Source organism: Perognathus longimembris, chromosome 23, assembly GCF_023159225.1.
Source record: "Perognathus longimembris pacificus isolate PPM17 chromosome 23, ASM2315922v1, whole genome shotgun sequence".
In the NCBI taxonomy this organism is placed as follows: Eukaryota; Metazoa; Chordata; class Mammalia; order Rodentia; family Heteromyidae; genus Perognathus; species Perognathus longimembris.
The window spans coordinates 6,173,946-6,194,526 of record NC_063183.1 but is presented as its reverse complement, the minus strand read 5'-3'; the positions used below and the strand labels follow the sequence as shown (position 1 = coordinate 6,194,526).

Sequence of the window (20,581 nt, the reverse complement as noted above, 5' to 3'; positions counted from 1 at the left end):
CCAGCTGCTGCCGCGGCTGCGGCGGGAGGGGGAGGGGGCCGGCCTCCGGGCCCGGCGGCCGCCCCGGCCAATCGGCGCGCGGCATGCAAATGAGGGGGCGCGTCACGGGGCGGCCGGCGCAGGCCCCGTCCCCCGCGTCGCCCGCTCCCGGCCCCCCCCCCCCTTCCAGGCTCCCGCCGGCCCGGAAATGCGGCTGCGCCCCGCCGCCCGCCCTCCCCGGGGGAGGCCCGGAGGGGCCGGGGCCGGAGGGTCGGGGCCCGGCGCGGCGTCGCGAGGAGGCTGGCGAGTGCACGCGCCGGGAAATGGCCGTCGTCAGCGTCGCGGTTTCTCCTCCGTCTGTGCCCCAGTTTCTCATCCGCAGCCATCCCGGAAAGCGGTGCCTCCTATTGTCTCCATCTTGCCGGGGACCGAGGCCCAGCCAGGTCTAGCTCCCCTCCCAAGATGGTCCAGCCGGTGAGGTCAGGCAGAGCTGGACTTCTCACTTCTCCATGCCACCAGGGACAGAGTCTTTACCTGTGAGGTGGGAAGAGCTAAAGGCATCCTTCAGCCGCTTGACTGCGGGGATCTAGGAAGAAGAGTGTCACCTCCTCCGGGCAGCCGCCTCTGGGGTCCCTACCCTCCTGGGCTACCTTAGGTCTGCTTGCCGCAGACAGAAATGTCTCCTTAAACAGAATGATTGCCGTGCTTTAGGCTCCTCGTGGTTACTGCAGGGGTTCTAGTGCCCAGGCTGGTGTGGTGCACTCTCAATACTTGTGCAATGGCAATATTCGGTGAGGGAATCCACTTTGAGGCTGGATGGGTGAGTCCGGGGAGTGGAAATGATGTGGTTGGCAGCAAGGGAACCCACAAACTGACCCTCGCCACCACAGGGGCAAGGGGAGGGAGAATAAGCTCCTGTGTACCTGGGGCTGTTCATGGTCTCAGGAGAATGGAACCACAAGCTATAGCTCTCAAGAAGCTGGGGGCCAGGGCACCTGGCTGACCCTCTGAGACATTCCTGAGAGTGGAGAGCAGGCTGGCACGGGGTGTGGTGTTGTCCTGGGTATGGAATGTAGTGGAACCAGTGGGCCAGGCTGGCTAAGGCCCCAGGCTCTTCTTGCTCCAGGTCCTAAAACCCTGGCCCCAAAGATTTCCCCTCTACCCCCCACTTCAAGCACAACAAGGTGACTGACACAAAAATGTTTATTTTTCAGGAAGAGAAACAGAAGAGAAAGCCTCAGACTAGGGCTGCTGGTTGTGGTGGTCTAGGTAGCGCCTCAGGGCTGTGGGAAAATCTGTTATGATGCCAGTGGCCCCAAGACTGAAAGCCGCTTCAAAATCTGACTCTTCGTTAAGACACCAGAATATGACCTGAGCAGGGAGAAGGGGCTTGTTAGTTTCCAAATTGCTCCCCTCTTTTGCTTGGGAAGACTCTACCACACCACTTGTGCTATGCCCGGACTGATGGTTTTCAGGAATCTTACAAAGTAGTTATGGAATACAGCCAGAGTTAAAAATTTAAATTATGTAAACTTACAATTGATTACATTAAAGACAAAAACAATACCCAAAGCCTGTCTGTTCCTAATTTCACTTTTTTCCTATTTCCTGTTTTCTTGAGGTTTCTGAGCTGGTTGAATCTGTGTATTGTTTCCTGTGCTATGTACATCCCTTCTCTTTTCTGTATTTACTGGCAATACTTTGGCAGTCAGAAATTGGCCAACGTGGGACTACTTTTGTGTATGTGCCAGTACTGCGATTTGAACTCAGAGCCTGGGCACTGTCTCCTAGTGTTTTCACTCAAGGCTAGCACTACTCTACCACTTGAGCCATAGTTACACATCCAGCTTTTGGGTGGTTAATTGGAGCTCCTAATCTTCCTGCTCTGAACATCGATCCTCAGATCTCAGCCTCCTGGGTACCTAGGATGACAGGCATGAGCCACTGGTCCCCAGCCCAGACTTCCTTTTGAGATTAGTGACCTGCCAGCTCCAGCCAAGCTAGCCCTGGCCACTTCCCCTTTATGGCTTGGGAACTTCCGTTATCTGGTGGCTTAGCCTCTTGTTCCTCCACCCTCCCACTTACAGAGCCCATGGCCTAAGATGTCCCTTTTCCCCCATACTCTCTGCTTCCAGACCCCAAAGCCACAGCACTGTTTCCTTCCTGTGACGGGTGATATTAGCAGACAGAGGCCTGCTTCTCTTCCTTGTGCTATAGTGCCTAGATATTCTCTGTGAGGTTTGCTTTCGGAGTTGATGCTCAGGCGGGTGGGACAGGATGGGCTGAGCCAGCCTGCTTTTCCCCTTGTTGGACCAGGACATTAGGTTCCATTTGTCAGCATCCTCAAGTGGTTCATCACACCCTAAGTACCAGTTCCACATGGTTGCCATGAAGGTAAAGAAACATTCAGAAGAGAAGGTGTCCTGACCAAGGCATTCCACCAGGTGGCAGCAGAGTGGTCAGAGCCCCGCTGGCCATGCATGCTGGGAACCAACCACCTTGCCTCGAGTGGCTGTCGATTCTCACCTGCACCCCTCGCTCCTCCAGGTGGCGGATCAGACTTTTCCTCATGATGAACCTGGGAGGGAAAGAGGTGGCAAAGATAAAAAGAGGGGACAAAGAAAGACACCCCCCACCCCCACCCCCACCCCTGCCTTCTGAGCCACCTCACCATTTTGTAACTGCAGCCCATAGCTTGTTTAGCCAGGAGCAAGAAAATGGGAAGTAGGTCCTACAGAGAGAAGATAGTGGGGTCAGCCCCTTGAGTGTTTCTCTGTCACAAGGTGGGAGTGTGGTGGTGGGGACCCCCTGACTAGGGTAAACCCACCCCCTCCAGAAGGAACAATTCTAGCCTGTGTTCAGTGAGCTCCTCCTGTGTGCCCTCGGTTCCATCTGACAGACAAGGAACTGGAGTCTTAGAGAAGAAGTGGGACTTGTGTAGGTCACAAGCACAGAGGTGGGGCTGAGGCCAGGACAAGACAACGCCAAAGCAGGACAATCCATTCAGAAGGCCACCTGCTTGGGCTTGGCCAGCTTTGTGTGTGTGTGTGTGTGTGTGTGTGTGTGTGTGTGTATGCATGTGCACACACACGTGTGGTGCACACATGCATGCATACGCCAGCACTGGGCTTTGGTTTTTTCACTCAAGGCTGGTCCTCTACTACTTGAGCCACACCATCCACTTCAAACTTTTTTTCCTTCCTTCTTCTTTCTTTCTTTCTTTCTTTCTTTCTTTCCTTTCTTTCTTTCTTCTTTCTTTCTTTCTTTCTTTCTTTCTTTCTTTCTTTCTTTCTTTCTTTCTTTCTTTCTTTCTTTCTTTCTTTCTTTCTTTCTTTCTTTCTTTCTTTCTTTCTTTCTTTCTTTCGCCAGTCCTGGGGCTTGAACTCAAGAGCCTGAGCACTGTCCTTGGATTCTTCTTGCTCAAGGCTAGCACTCTACCACTTGAACCACAGCACCGTTTCCAGCTTTTTTTGTTTATGTGGTGCTGAGGAATCAAACCCAGGGCTTCGTGCATGCTAGGCAAGCACTCTGCCACTAAGCCACATTCTCAGCCCTCAAGCTTTTTTCCTAGTTAACTAGCAAGAAGTTTCACAAACATTCTGCCATTACTAGCTTTGAATCTCAATCCTCAGACCTCAGACTCCTGGGTAGCTAGAATCAAAGGTGTGAGCCACAATCCTAGATCCTTGAGACAAATGTTTCAGCTCCCCCCCCCATACCTTTGTCAGTTGTGGGGCTTGAACTTGGTGCCTAGGTGCTGTCCCTGAGCTCTTTTGCTCAGGGCTAGTGCTCTACCACTTTGAGCCACTGCTCCAGTTCCGGTTTTCTGGTGATTCATTAGAGATTAAGAGTCTCATGGACTTTCCTGCCTGGGCTGGCTTTGAGCTACGATCCTCAGATCTCAGCCTCCTGAGTAGCTATGTTTTGGCTTCTTATTCCTTAATCACCCAACGCTAGGGGTGACTCCAGAGGGCAGCTCCCAGGTGGCTTTGCGGTGTCCTCTTCACATGGACATTTTCTTGCCTGGACTGAGCCAGTGGCAGCAGTGGTTTTAAATGGTGCCAAGGATTAGAAGGTGGGGTGGGATCCCTGCAGGATCTGGAGTCAGACCCAGCACAAACCTGGGTTCTGTGCTTCCAGGTGTGTGACCCTGGGCAAATCCCAGAACCTCTCTTGCCTCTGGGTCTCCATGAGCCTTGTGAGAATCATACACTGGTGAAAGTGCTTCGAAGCAAAGACCAAACGTTTCTAAAGATGTGGCATCACTGCAGTTTTTAAAATCTAAATGCATACTAAAGCTTTGTACCAAGGGAATACAGAGCTGACTGAGAACTTCCCTTGGGACCAGGGCAGGGAGCTGAGAACATTGGGACCACCCAGAAGCTGTCAGGAAGTAGAGGGAGGGGCCAGGCCTGAGAGGCAAGAAAATATCCAATCTTTGGATACTCTGTCCAGCTGTTACTTTGTTGCACAGGGATTGCAACTTGAGAAAGGTTTCCTTTCCCTTCAGGGAATACAAGAGAAGGCTTAGTGGGCCAGACTATAAAGTCATGGAGTATCTGGCCATCCACAAGTCTTTTTACTAGTGTAAGCACCAGAGGAGGTCATCTTACAAGATTCTGGAAGGTACTGGTGGCTCATGCCTGTAATCCTAGCTACCCAGGAGGCGGAGATCTGAGGATCTCTGTACAAATCCAGCCCTGGCAGGAGAGTCCCAGAGATTCTTATCTCTAATGAACCACCAGAAAACCGGAAGTGGCTCTGTGGCTCACAGTGTTAGAGTGCTAGAGCGAAAGCACTCAGGGACAGCATTCAGGCCCAGAGTTCAAGCCTCATGATTGACCAAAAACAAAAAAAGTTTTTGCTATCAGGAGGTACAGATAGGAGGATCAAGGTCTACAACCAGCTTGTGCAAAAGCTTGAGGTCATATATATATATATTTTTTGCCAGTCCTAGGGCTTGAACTCAGGGCCTGAGCACTGTCCCTAGCTTCTTTTTGCTCAAGGCTGGCACTCTACCACTTGAGCCACAGCACCACTTCTGGCTTTTTCTATATATGTGGTGCTGAGGAATCGAACCCAGGGCTTCATGTATACGAGACGAGCACTTTACCACTAGGCCATATTCCCAGCCCCCTTGAGGTCATATTTTAAAAGCAAACTAAAGCGAAAGTATGGTGTGGTTCAATTGGTAGAGGCCCTGAGTTCAAACCCAAGTAATGCCAAACAAACAAACAAAAACCCTCCAGCTAACCAACAACAAAACCAAAACAAGAAACAAAATAAAAACAAACATTTTGTAATAATTTCAGGGCATTGTGGTCTGTCAGATTTCATGAATGCTGAATAAGAGCCGCTGTCTGGGCTGGGAATGTGGCTTAGTGGTACAGTGCTTGCCTAACATACATGAAGCCCTGGGTTCGATTCCTCAGCACCACATATATAGAAAAGGCCAGAAGCGGTGTTGTGGCTCAAGTGGTAGAGTGCTAGCCTTGAGCAGAAAGAAGCCAGGAACAGTGCTCAGGCCCTGAGTTCAAGCCCCAGGACTGGCAAAACACACACACACACACACACACACACACACCACCACCACCACCACCACCACCACCATTGTCTACTGTCTCCAAAAGACACTGTGAAGTCAGCTCACATCTATCATGCTAGCTACTTGGGAGGATGAGATCTGAGGATGGAAGTTCAAAGCCAATTCAAACAGAAAAGTCCATGAGGCTCTTATTTCCAATTAACCAGCAAAAAAGTAGGAAATGGAGATGTGGTTCAAGAGGCTGAGCAGTAGCCTGTAGCAAAAAGGCCAAGGATGAACATGAGGCCCTGAGTTCAAGTCTCAGTACCAGCACACACACACACACACACACACACACACACACACACACACACACACACACACACAGAGAGACAAAAGACAATGTGGAACTGGGCACCGGCGGCTCATGCCTGTAATCTTAGCTACACATGAGGCTGAGATCTGAAGATAGTGGTTCGAAGACAGCCTGAGCAGAAATGTCTCTATGAGATTTTTATCTCCAATTAACTACTCAAAAACCGGAAGTGGTGCTGTGGCTCAAAGTGTTAAAGCCTTGAACATAAGAATCTTAGGGACAGTACCCAGGCCTTGAGTTCAAGCCCCACAACTGAGAGAAAAAAAAAGTGGGTTTTCTGGGCCGTACCAGGGAATAAGAGGGGAGTCTGTGGTTTATTTTCCACAGAAGACCCTGGGCAGGGTGGCCTGAGGAGCCGGGCTGTGGTGAGGTCTGGCGCCAGCACTCATACCTGTTGATGATGGTGGGCAGGAAGCACAAGAAGAACTCCTCTGGAAGGGAGACAAAGGGCAGCAGCCCCAGGTAATAGAGCACCAGCATCCAGAATGCTCGGCCCATTGTGAAGGATATGGGCATCTCGGGGTTCTGGGGAAGCAAGAGGGGGAGTAAGAAAGGAGCATTGCCTGCTCATGGAGGAGCAGGGTGCAAGGTGCAAGGAACAGCATGTGCTGGACAGCAGGTGGACCTGCAACCCTGCCAGCGTGCTCATGAATCTGTGCATGCATGTGTGCTTGCGTGTATGCGTGTGTGTGTGTGTGTGTGTGTGTGTGTGTGTGTGATGGTACTGGAGCTTAAACTCAGAACCTCAAGCTTTCTCTTTGGCTTAGTTTCTTCATGAATGGCACTCTACCACTTGAGCCATGCTTTCAGTCTCATTTTGCTGATTAATTAGAGATAGAATCTTCCAGACTTTTCTACCTGGGCTGGCTTCAGATCTTTAGCTCTCAGCCACCTGAGTAGTATTACAGGTGTGAATTACTGTTACCTGACACCTCCCGTGCATGTGTGTGTGTTGGTACTGGTGTTTCTGGAGAGGATTATTTAAGTGGTACACTAGTACCAGCATTTCATAGGATAAAGGAGAAATCCTACGAGAGCATCTCTCTCTCTCTCTCTCTCTCTCTCTCTCTCTCTCTCTCTCTCTCTCTCTCTCTCTTTTCCATACTCTCTGGCCCATAATGATGGACCAACCAGCCACAGACCATAGTCTCTGAAACTAAGCCAAAATAAATTTTCCTTCCTTAGGTTGTTTATCTCTGGTGTTCCATTTTTTTTTTTTTTTTTTTTTTTTGCTAGCCCTGGGGCTTAAACTCAGGGCCTGAGCACTGTCCCTGGCTTCTTTTTGCTCAAGGCTAGCACTCTGCCACTTGAGTCACAGTGCCACTCCTGGCTTTTTCTATATATGTGGTGCTGAGGAATCAAACTCAAGGCTTCATGTATGTGAGGCAAGCACTCTACCACTAGGCCATATTCCCAGTCCCTCAGGTGTTCTATCTTGACAATGAGCAGCCAGTGCTGGGAGCATAAGTGGGCCCTTGTCATGGCCACCACCAAACCAGTGCACCGGGTTCCCCTGCCCTGTGCTCTCCAAAGCCCGTCCTTGGGCATTATGACCACAGATCAAAGACTAGCTCCAAGCTGGGAGCTGGTGGCTCACAGCTGTAATCCTAGCTAATCAGGAGGCTGGGATCCAAGGATCTGAAGGGCACTAGAGCAGGGAGGGAAAGAGGCTCACAGCGGCCTTGCATTTCTTCATAATCGAGCTCTTCTCTGAGGCCCAGATGGTGATCTTGTTGCGGTCAAAGCTCCTCACCAGGCCGGCTACCTAGGAGGAGGGCAGGCAGGCTAGGGGGGAGGCCAGGCCCCTCATGGGCCTGGTGGCTTCCCTGCCCGGTCCACAGCACAACACCTTGTGAATGAGCTCATCATTCTTTTCTTTGATCTCCACGATGGTGGGCATCTGTGGGAACCTCTGGAACACATCCTCCAGACGTATCATATGCCGGTCAGACCCATGGGCAAAATGGCCTGGGGGTGGGGGCGGCGGGCATTAAGGTTCAGAGAAGGATCCGAAGCAGGGATGCAGGAAAGCAAGGGAGATGGGGAGAGTGGTCCCAGGGCCAGAAGCCCCTGCTTTCACCTGGCGAGAAGTAGATCTCCAGCTCCTCCTTGTAGAGGGGTAGATCCTGGGAACAACGAGGAGCACATCAGCCCAATTCATGCCCAATGGCACAGTGACTGTGTATGGGGTCACGGCAAGACTCACCTTGAAATCCAGACTACTTATATCCTTGTTCAGGCCCGACTGGCGATTCAGGTTCTCGTCGTGTGATACCACCACGACGCCATCCCTGGTCAGGTGGCAGTCAAGTTCCAAGAGGTCTGCTTTCTGAGCCAGAGAGCTATGGGGAGCAAAGGTCGGTGGGGAGGGGGGAGGAGGAGAGGGCGGACTGCACGGTGGTGGGGAAGGACTTGGGAGAGGACAGAGACCGTGGGGGGAAGGTGCAAGCAAGCCCTCTGAACATTTCTTGGGGATTCCAGGCACCTAGATTAGGAAGACAGCTCTGGGTGTTGTGCAGTGCATAACTGGAACAATCTTACGTGCCAATGGCACCCTGGACAGGAGCACTCACTTCTCCATGGCCGCCATGGTATTCTCCAGCCGCTCTCCAGACCCTGTGTAGGGGAGGCCAGGGTGGGTCCCTGGGGCCTGGCCCCCCTCCTGCCTCAGGCCTCTTCCCAGCAGCCTCACTGACCCAGCCTCTTCTTCTCCCTTCTTCCATGCCCTGTCCTGCCCCTGACCTTTCTCGTTGGGTCCTTGCCCTGCTTCTCGGCATCCACTCCCCACCCCTTCCCTCCATGTTGCCCACGGGAGCACTTAGGCCTCACTCTGCCCTCAAGGGAGTCAACCCCTCCCTCCTGCTCCCCTGCCCAGCGGCTCACCTCCTCGGTGGGCTGCCAGGTGGCCCTGGAAGGCTGGAGAGCGAGGTGGATGCAGCAGGCGAGGCCGGCGGAGGAAGAAGATGGAGACCATGATGTAGGTGGCCAACACAGGCAAGGCAAAGTACAGCAGGGGGCTCATGGCTGCCCCCCAGGCCGGGTGTGGGATCCTCCTGCTGCCAGCCATCCCAGTGCACTGGGCTGCTTGGGCTGCCTGCCTAGCTTGTATAGGCTGAGCCTGCCACGGGCCAGCGCCACGCCCCCGGGACCTGCTGAGCCTGCTGCCAGCGGCTGGCAGCTGGCAAGGGGCCCGGCTGCAGGCCTCCCTGGGGCTGGAGGAGAGACAGGAGGTCTGGGCGGCCCATTCCCCTCCCCAAAGCCCAGAGCACCTCTGTCTTCAGCCACTTTGGGGGAATAAAGGCCCCACCCCCACCCCCAGGGTCTTGTGGCCTAGACCCAACCTAACCATCCCCCCTTGCTACTTTCATAAACATGGGGATGTGTACTGCGTCCCTGAGTCACCCAAATCACCCCCAGCCAATTACACACGAAGCCATCCCAGAAGAACAGTGACTAAGGGGGAAACTGATCCCATTCTCCCAGGAGTCTGGAGCTCCTCACATCCCCACTCCCACCCCCGGCTAGGTGGAGCTAGGTGGTACCCAGGGTCCCACAAAGAACTGGTTCTTAGCCAGGTACTGGCTGTTCACGCCTGTAATCCTAGCTACTCAGGAAGCTGAGATCTGAGGACCTCGGTTCAAAGCCAACTCAGGCAGGAAAGTCCCCATGAGATTCTTATCTCCAACTAAGCACTCAAAACCAGAAGTGGCCCTGTGGCTCAAGTGGTAGAGTGCCTGCCTTGAGCAAAAGAGCTCAAGGACAGCACCCGGGCCCCTGAGTTCAAGCCCCACAATTAACAACTTGGAGAAGTGACTTGGTGAGAGTCAGGCATTGGCGCACACAGACAGAGTCAGGATGGTCCATATACACATCTCTGTATTTATATATTAGATACAGGCACGGGGAGCGGGGGCGGGGAGGGCCCCAGCGGGAGCCCACATCAGTCCGCTTCTCTCACCCACACACAGAAGCAGCGAGGCGTTAAATGTGGCAGCTTTTGGGGGGGCAGGGAGGGGGAGGGGAAGGCCTGGGCCCAGCTCCTCAGGATACTAGCCCTTGAGACTTGGGAATGGTCCCACAGGGGAAACAGGGTGGGGTTCTAATGGGGTGAGTGGGGAGGGCTTGTCCTGAGTTCCTACTCAGCACCCCAGCCCCTGGGTACTCCATCCTGGGGTAGCCACAGCCCTTGCACTGCAGAGTGGTCTAGCCTTGGGCTAGCCTGGGTAGGTATTTGCTCAGGAGCCTCGAGCCTCTCAGGCCCTCGGTGAAAAGAGAAAGGGATGGGGCAGAAGGGAACCTTAGCCTGCTTCAAGCAGGAGACCCCAGCAAAGGGTGAGAAGGTGGACAGGCCCACCTTTGGCCTGGCCGAGCTGCTGGGGTCTGGGCTGAGCACAGTGTCCGTTTTCTAACAGTCCAGCAGGGAGGGTGGGCAGGTGACAAGGCCTGATGGAAGAAGCAGGCAGGAGAGAGCTGTCAGGATCCACAGAGCCCTGACCCGGGGCCACCCTCCCTCCTTGGAGGAGCATCTCTGTGGATGGCAACAGCAGCAGCAGCCATCGCAAGCCCTGCTCTGAGGGAACACAGCTGGCGGCACTTGCTCTGGAAACTGAAGGACAGTGGTGAGGTGTGTGCAGTCTCAGGCAGCCTGTACTAAGTGGTGGTGGTGAAGGGTTCATCCAGGTGCATCCACCTCCTTCCCATCAGGCCCCAGCTGGCCCAAGGACAGCAGGAGGCAGGTGGGTTGGGGAGGTCGCTGGCAGGTGTGTCAGCTGCTGATGTGGGCAGCAGGTGGAAGGCAGCACCTGAGTCAGCCAGCTCTGCCCAAACAATCACAGCCCTGTCTGCCTCTCTGCCCACACTGGACAGCCTAGGCGGATCCTAGCTCCTCAGGGGGAGAAAGCGGCCTCAGTGACTTGCAGGGGTCTGTGGTGGCTCCTGGGCCGCAGGGTGTTGACAAGAATGAGATAGATGGGGCTGGGGAGAGAAATGACGGTCTGAGTGGTCATGAGCTCGGGCCAGGCAGGCCCTGCCCTTGTGTGGCCACCGCGCCCATGGGAACAGGAGGCATGCTGTAACTGTGCTTAGGCACTCTGGGGACAGCTGTGCCTCAGCTGTGAGGGCCACTCACCAGACCCTGAGGAACAGGCATTTCTGACGGGGTTAGGGGGCATCTGGGCCCCCTGGCTGGAAGCGGGCTGTCTCCTGGAAGATGAGCTCCTTCAGCCGCTCCTTGGGTAGATCATCCAGCTCCATGTCAAAAGTGAAGGGCTCCTCAGCCACTGGCTGGGGGAGCAAAGACAGTGAGGCCCAGGCCAGGCATTGGGGACACTTATTCCTGTCTGGCAGGTGTGCTGGGGTGGCCGGCCCACCTCATCTGTGGGATCGTAGTACTGCTCCAGGTAGGGGTGGGCCAGTGCTTCCTCCACTGTGATCCGCTTGTTGGGATTGAAGGTTAACATCCGGTCCAGCAGGTCAAGAGCTAAGGGCAGGAGGCAAGAGTCAACAGGAAGGCTGAAGAGGCTTCCAGAAGCATCCCTTAGTGCAGCATCCAGGGACCTGCCTATGCAGGCAGCAGCTGGGGTCACATCTTTCTCCACCCTGCCCCCCCGCTCACCTTTAGAGTCCGACTTGGGAAAGAGCTTGGCCCAAGCCACCTTGGTCTTGGACGGCAGAGACTGTAGGTAGTTTCGGGCTTTCATGTTGATGATGCAATTCAGGTCTTCCTGGGAAGGGGAGCCCAGAATCCCTGCAGACAAGATTGTGTCTTGGTGAACTGAAAATCTCACCAAGGAAGGAAGAACAAAGAGCCCCCATCCCAGCCCATACCCTAACTCCTAGAATCTTCTGATTCGTATTCAGACGTGTTATCCATTGTGCCACTGGCCCAAGTGCTACCCCAACTCCTTAGTCACCTCCCAACCAACAAGGTGGTAAAGAGAAAAGGGCTGAGATTCTGGAAGCCCTGTATTCAAACTGTGACACTAATGCTTCGTTAGTTATGAAGCTTAGCCTTGCTCTTCCCCATCTATCATGGGATACTGGAAGGGCTCCACAGGCGGTACCATCATGACCCTGAACCTCTGGACCTCTCACCTCCATGAAGCCAATCACAAGCCCCCTCCCCTAAGCCCTCCGGACCCCTCACCCAGAATGTGGTTGAGCTGGTCCAGGTAGTGCTTGCCAGGGAAGATGGGCCGGTTGGAGAGCATTTCAGCCAGAATGCAGCCCACAGACCAGATGTCGATGGACTTGGTATAGCCCTGGGGAGGAGGGACAGTATGGGCTCCTGGACCCACCGCAACATGGTCCTCCCAGCACCCCAGCCAAGCACCACTCCCAACCCTAATCCAACACCTGGCAGAGGGCAGAGGCTGAAACAACCTCCTGTCAGCTTCCTGCCACAATCCAAGGACCAGAGAGATAGGCCAAGGCCCAGCAGGCAGACATCTTGCATGGCAGGGGCAGGACCTGGGCCCCAGATGGCTCGAAGGCTTCCTACCTTGGAGTTAAGCATGATCTCGGGGGCCCGGTACCAGCGTGTGGCCACATACTCCGTCAGAAAGCCTGTGTGGTCGTGCTCAGGATCTGCAATGCGGGCCAGGCCGAAATCGCATATCTAGAATCAAACCCAGGTTGCTACAGTCAGTATAGAAGGCTTCTGGCTTGCTGCCTTTGCCTACATTGTTCAGCCTGCTCACCACAGGCTGCTTCATTGGTCACTTGGAGGCCCTAGGCCCCGGGGGGTGGGGAGAAAGGGCAAGCGCCTGACAGGCTAACGGCAGGCTCACCTTAAGGTCGCAGGTGGTGTTGATGAGCAGGTTGGAGGGCTTCAGGTCTCGGTGCAGCACGTTGGCTGAGTGGATATACTTGAGGCCACGCAGGATCTGGTACAGGAAGTAGCAGATGTGATCGTTGCTCAGCTGCTGGCTTTTGAGCAACTTGTATAGATCTGTCTCCATCAGGTCCTGTACAATGTAGCTGAGGAGGGCTCTGGACACCCCCAGCGCAGGGGCGGGGGTGTAGCAGGAGGCACTTGATTAAGGAAAGCAGGCTGGAACAGCTAGGCCCACTGAACAGCCCATGGCTCAAAGGCCTCTGTCACATCTCAGTTTCGCAAGGCACTTCCACAGTTTCCCTACTAATAAACCTTGTGGGGGCTTGGAATATGGCCTGGTGGTAAAATGTTCGCCTCATGTACATGAAACCCTGGGTTCAATTCCTCAGCACCATATATATAGAAAAAGCCAGAAGTGGCGCTGTGGCTCAAGTGGCAGAGTGCTAGGCCTTGAGCAAAAAGAAGCCAGGGGGCTGGGGATATAGCCTAGTGGCAAGAGTGCCTGCCTCGGATACACGAGGCCCTAGGTTTGATTCCCCAGCACCACATATACGGAAAATGGCCAGAAGCGGCGCTGTGGCTCAAGTGGCAGAGTGCTAGCCTTGAGCGGGAAGAAGCCAGGGACAGTGCTCAGGCCCTGAGTCCAAGGCCCAGGACTGGCCAAAAAAAAAAAAAAAAAAGAAGCCAGGGACAGTGCTCAGGCCCTGAGTTTAAGTCCCAGGACTAGCAACAAAACTAAACAAACCTTGGGGGCAGTGGAGTTGCAACCCTCATTCTACTGCTAAATAGCTGTGTTGTTGTTGTTGTTTGTTGGTATGAGTTTGACAGGCAGGTGCTTGACAGGTGCTCTATCACTTAAGCCAGCTTCCAGATTTTTTTTTTTCTTTTGGTTTTGGTCACAGTGCTTGAACTCAGAGCCTGGGTGCTGTCCCTAAGCTCTTTTGCTCAAGGCTAGTGCTCTACTACTTTGAGGCACAGCTCTACTTCTGGTTTTCTGGTGGTTAGTTGGAAATAAGAGGCTCACAGACTTTCTTGCCCAAGATTGGTGTTGTGGCTCAAGTAGTAGAGTGCTAGCCTTGAGCAAAAAGAAGCCAGGGACAGTGCTCAAGCTCTGAGTTCAAGGCCCAGGACTGGCAAAAATAAATAAAATAAAAAGAGTCTCATGGACTTTCCTGCCTGGGAACCACTACCCTCAGATCTCAGCCTCCTGAGTAGCTAGAATTACAGGTGTGATACACCCATGCCTGGCTCCAGATCTTTTTTTTTTTTTTGGCCAGTCCTGGGCCTTGGACTCAGGGCATGAGCACTGTCCCCCTTTTGCTCAAGGCTAGCACTCTGCCACTTGAGCCACAGCACCACTTCTGGCCATTTTCTGTATATGTGGTGCTGGGGAATCGAACCCAGGGCCTCATGTATACGAGGCAAGCTCTCTTGCCACTAGGCCATATCCCCAGCCCCCAGATCTTTTTTATTTAACCTTTTTCCTTTTTTTTTTTTTTTTTTTTTTTTTGGCAGAGGGGAGGGGTGGAAGCCATCTCTTGCTTTTTCTTTTTGGTCTGTCATGGGGCTTGAACTCAGGGCCTGGGCACTATCCCTGAGCTCTTTTGCTCAAGGCTAGTGCTCTACCACTTTGAGCCACAGCTCTACTTCTGGTTTTCTGGTGGTTAGTTGGAAATAAGAGGCTCACAGACTTTCTTGCCCAAGATTGGCTTTGAACCACAATCCTGAGATCTGGACCTCAGCCTCCTGAGTAGCTAGGATTACAGACATGAACCACCAGTGCCTGGATTTTTTTTTTTTTTTTTTTTTTTGGCAGTCATGGGGCTTGAATTCAGGGCCTGGGCTATATCCCTGACCTTCTTTTTCACAAGGCTAGCACTCTACCTCTTGAGCCACAGTGCCATTCCAGGTTTTTTTGTTTATATGGTACTGAAGAATCAAACCCAGGGCTTCATGCATGCTAGGCAAGCACTCTACCACTAAGCCACATTCCCAGCCCTTGTTATTTTTTGAATAGGCATCTGCTTTGTGCCCAGGCCAGTCAGGACCAAGACTCTCTTATTTACACTTTCCACGTAGCTGGAATGACAAATGTGAACCACTGCACGCAGCTATTGGTTGGGATGGGGGTCTTGTGTGAACTTTTTGCCCAGGCTAGCCTTGAAACACACACTCTGGATTGCTGCCTCTCTAATAGCTAGGATTACAGACCTGTGCTACAGGGCCTGGATCAGTTTTATGATTTTAACCTGTCTGTCTATGGCTTAGTCCTCTATCATCTGGCAAGTAGAAGAAATAACTGTTCTGAGTGTCTGTGGAGATCAGATGTGATGGGCCATAGCACACTGTCAGCCTGGCATTTGGCATGTTGTAAACGCTCAGCAAATACAAACTATTTCTGTTACTACATAGGCCTGAGCCATGTGGCTGTTGAGGAGGTTACATGAGCTAATGTATGAATACCATCTGGCATGCAATAAATGTTTGCTTCAAAATAAATGCCTGCCTTATGGAATGATTTGTGCCACAGAAATGAGGAGATACTCCCAACACACTGTTCCCACTCAGAAGAGGGCCTGGTCATAGAGCAGAAGGTGGGGGAAGTGAATGCTCGCACATACATGCACATAAAACACAAACCCAAATAAATAAGTTTTAAAGTAAGTCATGTGGCTTATCTCCAGGAGACTAAGTCATGACTATCTTTCAATAAGAACAAGTGGACCAACGTTGTGGTTTTACAGGCGAGGGAGTCACATAGCAAGCTGGGACTGAGAATGGGGGATTTCCTGTCCAGTCTGTGGTAGAAGCTGGAAGATAGCACAAAACCAATCCCTGGATAAGGATGGAGGCCTGGGACTGGTGATGGGTCTTAAGAACTGCTCACAATGGATCCAGGCAGGAAGTAGATAATAAAGTAGATAAGTGATAAAGGGCAAGGTGCAAATCCACAGGTAACCAGGGTGGGGCTCTGAGCAGGAAGTGTCAGACAAGGAAGGACAAATTCCCATTGGGGAGGGAAAGAGCAGACATACTTGATCTTAGGTATTGGGAGGCCTCAGTTTCCTCCTCTTTGAAATGGATCTGCCCTAGCTCATGGGGCAGGTAGAAGGTAGATTCAGAACCATCAACAACTTGGCATGCCTGGCATCTCACACAGAGTAGACCAGCAAGAAAAGGCAGTTTTCTCGGCTGCCTTCCTTCCAGTCTAGAGACTTGGAGGAAAGAATCATCAGTCTGTTAAGTAAGAACTGTGGGCAGAAGCTGGGTCACAGCTCAGAATTGCAGATGTCAGGAAGACAAAGCTCCCATAGAGATCCAGTCCCCCCCCCCCCAACCCTCAGCCTGGCCACCCCCATACCCCAATGGAACACAGAGCTGAGGAGGACTGCCCCAAGGCCGCTCTGCCAGGTGACAACCACCACAAGCCACCTGAGGCCTCCACTGCATACTCTGTGGCCTCTCCTCACTGGAAAGCTCTTTTGCCACGCTTGTTTGGGAGGGTGAGAGGGAAGATGGAAACAAACACACAAACAGGCTAGCTCTGAGGCGGTGCCTGACCAGCTGGCCGGCCAAGGTGAAGGATACACATCCCTCATGGCTTCCAGTGTAGGTGCCCGGAGAATGTCTCGGATGCCTATGACATTCTCATGGCGGAAGCGCAGCAGGATCTGGATCTCCCGGAGTGTGCGCTGGCAGTAGGTCTGATGCTCAAAGGGACTGATCTTCTTGATGGCCACCCGGGTCTTTCGCACGTGGTCATAAGCGGAGCTGAGGGAGAGGCCGAGAGACACGATGTTTGGTAGTGGCTTTACAAAGGGGGAATCCAGGCCCCAAGGCCCCACCCAGGCCTTAGAAGGGAGGGGAGGGAGCAGGAGAGGGCTCCAGCCAAGGCATAAACAATGCTGGTTCCTTCCTGCTATGAAGGCCTGGGATCTCGAGGGAGAAAGCTGGGGACCAGCCAGGCGGCCTTTCGGTGACTTCACAAACAGAGGAAAGACTGACCACTCACTGACTTCCACTGCCTTCCCCACTCGGCGACCTCCTTCCATTCTAGCTGCCCTGACCCTTCCTTTTCCCCTTCCTACAAAGGGCTCACTCCATCCTAGACAGGTGGGGGGTGGGGGTGGGGGATGTAAATGAGGCAAACACAGCATGGTAGGGAAGGATCTTTAGAGGGACCGGAGAGGAAGAACGGGGAAGTGTCTCCGGGGTGAGCTACCTGGGTAGCAGATAGGAATAAGGCCCGGAGCACTAGCGGTCCAGGGGGAACTTGCAGAACCCTCTCAAGATATTCAGGGAGGGTCTTCCTACGACATCTCCAAGGGGAGAGGGTGGGGTGCTGGCGGGGCATTGGGAGGAGCTCCAAGGCTGGCCCCACCCTGAGCTCCGACCTTCCCTTCCGAAGTCCCCAGCACAGCCTCAGTGGGGGAAATCGAGTCATCCTCTACCCACCCTCCCCCCCCCCCGCCCCGCCGCACCCCTTTCACTACGAATACTCACTCTCCCCGCGTCAGCCCTGTCTCGGCGGTCCCCGGGGTCCACAGTTCCCCGAGGACACTCCGATGCCCCTCCCTTCGGGACTGACCAGCTCAGAGCCCCCCGGAACCCCCACCCCCGCCCAGGAGAAGGGAGACAGCAACCTCTGCCCCCCCCCCAAAAAACACTGCACGGTCCCCTCCCTCCCCGGGACACTCCCCAGGCTTCCAGAGTCGCCGGCGTCGGCGGGACGCCCCGAGGCTCCACGCCCTCCCCCCCCCCCCCCCCGGGCAGCGGGCTGGGCTGCGGCCGCCCTGGAAGCCCCTTCCCCGGGCGCCCCTCCCGCTGGAACGCCCCCCTCACCTGACCATGCCGTACGCCCCCTCGCCGATGTACTGCAGCTGCGTGTAGCGCGGGCCCACGTCGAACGGCTGCCCCTTCACCACCTCCACTTCCCCCGGGACCCCCGGGCCGACCCCGTCGGCTCCCCGGGGCTCCCCGCCCCCGCCCCCCGGAGCCGCCGCCGCCGCCGCCGCCGCCGCCATCTCCACTCCTCCCCCGCCCTCCCCCGGCGGCCCGCCCGAGGCCCCGCCCCTTCCCGCCCAGCCCTGTCACCGCGGGGCCGCGCGCGCCGGCCCCGCCCCCTCCCGGCGCGCCCCCGCGACGTCACGTGACCCCGGCCCGTTTCCCGCCGCTCCCCCCCCCACACACGCCCCTCCTCCTCTTTGCCGGGGTCCCTGCCCTTCCCCCTCCGCGCGCTCCGGCTCGCCCGGACGCGGGCCACGGCCGCCGCCGCCGCAGGTGTCCTGAAGCCCGGCTAGGCCCCGGTGGGCTTGGGCCTCGCTGCGGGGGCGGGGCGGGGGCTGCAGCCCGGAGATGCTGCCCCCTCCCCGGTTAGGGGTTCGGAACCCCTCGCCAGCGCGAGCCCGGGTCAGCCCTGAGCCCGGCCGCACGTCGCCCCGCACGGCCACCTGCCTCCTGCCTCTCCCCACGCCCAGCCTAGGGAAGCGTGTCCTCATCGAACTTGCCGGCACTGGAATCCTGTGGAAGACCGTCGTCTTGGATTCTGTACCTCGGGTCTCTTTCGAGTTTTGTAGCCGGGTGGACGGGGGGCGGGGGCGGCTCGGGCTCTCCTGTGCCCGCCTGCGCGATGCAAAGCGGCAGCCGATCCTGGCTTGTCTGAGAGACAGTTAGGGGGCCCAGGCTGGCCTAGAACTCCCGCTGTGGCCTGGGCTGGCCTCAAACGAGGGATCTTTCTGCCTCAGCCTCCAGAGTGCTGGAACTGCAGGGGACCATCACCACCGCTGGCCTGAAACCTTCTGTGGTGGTGGTGGTGGCGGTTTGGGTGGTGGAACTGGAGCGTCTTCGCATTCTCTGCATGTTCGTGACTGGTGCTCCACCACTCCAGCCATGTCTCCAGCCCAAGCATTCTTTTGCTGGCTACTTGGAGATGGAGTCTCACGAATTTTCTGCCAGGATCAACTTGGAACCTTGATCCTCTAGGCTCAGCCTCCTGTGTAGGTAGGATTATATGTGTGAACCACTAGTACACTATGTTTTTGCCTTTCTTTTTTAAATAAATGGTAGGGATTCTCTAAGAATTGGATTAAATGACTTGACAAGGGTCACTGATGTCTCTAATGCAGAGATGGTGCCCCTTTCTACTTATTGTCTCAGAATGCTAAGACTATTCTCTCGGGAGGGGGGGAAAATGGTCCTCAAGAGCTGCCCTCAGTCCATCCCCCTCCTAGCCCAGTTGCTTCATGACCCAGAATCTTCACTAACACACAGCTCCAAGGCTTCAGTAAGCAATCACATTATTTTTCTCCCAGAGAAGTGGGAATGCAGGTATATTGCAGATCAAGAGACCAAACAGAATAGTGATTATGATTCTGAAGTTGCTCATAATGAGATCCACGGCCCCAGCACTCTAACTCAGATTAACAACAGTGAGTTGCTGATTTCCATTAGCTCCTAAGTCACTGAAGGTTTAAGAGGTACTAATTAGACCTGACCTGTGACTCTTTAATTATTCATTTGATGAACTGTGAAATGGCACTGTGGAGTAAAGGTATGAGCCAGGCAACACACATGATGACAGTGTGGGTTCATGTTGAGATTAAAACTCCAGAAAGCTGGACCTTGGTGGTTCGTATCTATAATCCTAGCTACTCAGTGAGGTGAGATCTGAGGATCAAGGTTTGAAGCTGCCCGGGCAGAAAACTACATAAGACTCATCTCCAATGAACAAATAAAAGGCCGGAGTGGAGCTGTGGCACAAGTGGTAGAGAACTAGCCTTGAGTGGAAAAAGTTTACTGGAGCCAGATTAGGCTAAAATCCCATTATTTGCTACATGTTTACTGTGTGACCCGAGGCAAATTTCCTACTAGACTTTCTATTTATAGAATGTCTAATTTATTCAAGATGTGCAAGCATTAGTCAATGTAATGCCAGGCAGCTGAAAGTACTAAATCGTTTGTGTGTGAGATTGCATGGGCAAGATCACTGTGTGCAAGTGAGGAGGAGATAGTGGAGATAGTGCCTCAGAGCCACTGAAAAGCAAAGTTATAGGAGATTGGGACAGAGGAAAGGCATCAAGGACAAGGAAGAGAATGTGCAAAAAGTACAAAGGCATCATCATTCATCCAGTGCACTTTTATAAGAAGCATCTGGGGCTGGACACTGGTGATTCACACCTGTAATCCTAGCTACTCAGGCAGCTGGGATCTGAGGATCTTGGTTCAAAGCCATCCTGGACAGGAAAGTCCATGAGTTTCATCTCTAATTAACCACCTGAAAACCAGAAGTGGCACTATGGCTCAAAGTGGCAGAGTGCTAGCCTTGAGCAAAAGAGCTTAGGGACAATGCCCAGGCCCTGAGTTCAAGCCCCAGGACTGACCCCCCCCCCCAAAAAAAATAAATAAATAAAAAGTATCCAGTGAAGAACCACACTGGAGACACAGGTCAGGGCCAGATTGAGCAAGGCCTTGGACTCAGGCTGACTTTGGATGTTACTCAGTAAGCTGTGAAAACCCTTGATGGACTTCTGCCAGCTCATTTTGCAACTGTGGGAGAGTATAGTGACTCAGAGAAAACACTATGGAGCCCAGCTTGGAGCCAGGATTCCTGAGGAGTGTTTGTCCCAGAGACTCACTGCTGGGAAAGGCTGAGCTGCTGGAGCCTCATCAAAGGCATGTGTCCGTGATTGCCCTCTAGTGGCTCTGGTTGGTATATCCTTACAGGATCGGACTGGGGGATTTTTAGATCTACTTAGCAGAGTTGAGGTTTGGACTGAACATCTATTCTATACCAAGCACTTTTATGTACATGACCACCCACAGTCCTTACAGTGGCCGAGTGAAATAGATATTAGTAATGTTTAGCTAG

General features: G+C 53.9%; 2 protein-coding genes across 3 annotated transcripts; both read right to left on the bottom strand.

The window, feature by feature from the left end:
* Nucleotides 1-731: 731 nt before the first annotated feature.
* On the bottom strand, nt 732-9,123 carry Gdpd3 (glycerophosphodiester phosphodiesterase domain containing 3). Its single transcript, XM_048332960.1, has 10 exons — nt 8,763-9,123; nt 8,453-8,495; nt 8,086-8,221; nt 7,960-8,005; nt 7,729-7,847; nt 7,555-7,644; nt 6,271-6,404; nt 2,651-2,710; nt 2,506-2,557; nt 732-1,350 (listed from the first exon to the last, which is right to left on the bottom strand). Exons 1-10 carry the CDS (start codon nt 8,944-8,946, stop codon nt 1,222-1,224), a joined length of 993 nt encoding a protein of 330 aa, XP_048188917.1. The 5' UTR covers nt 8,947-9,123; the 3' UTR covers nt 732-1,221.
* Nucleotides 9,124-9,738: 615 nt separating this feature from the next.
* Mapk3 (mitogen-activated protein kinase 3) lies at nt 9,739-17,745 on the bottom strand. 2 transcript variants are annotated; one of them, XM_048332639.1, is made up of 9 exons: nt 17,557-17,745; nt 16,303-16,485; nt 12,668-12,857; nt 12,379-12,495; nt 12,025-12,139; nt 11,494-11,625; nt 11,249-11,358; nt 11,008-11,162; nt 9,739-10,590 (listed from the first exon to the last, which is right to left on the bottom strand). In XM_048332639.1, the coding sequence occupies exons 1-8, from the start codon at nt 17,736-17,738 to the stop codon at nt 11,040-11,042; spliced, it is 1,152 nt and encodes a 383-aa protein (XP_048188596.1). In that variant the 5' UTR covers nt 17,739-17,745; the 3' UTR covers nt 9,739-10,590; nt 11,008-11,039. The 2 variants fall into 2 exon arrangements, with proteins under 2 accessions (XP_048188596.1, XP_048188595.1); XM_048332638.1 differs by having other exon boundaries at nt 9,739-10,322.
* Nucleotides 17,746-20,581: the final 2,836 nt, after the last annotated feature.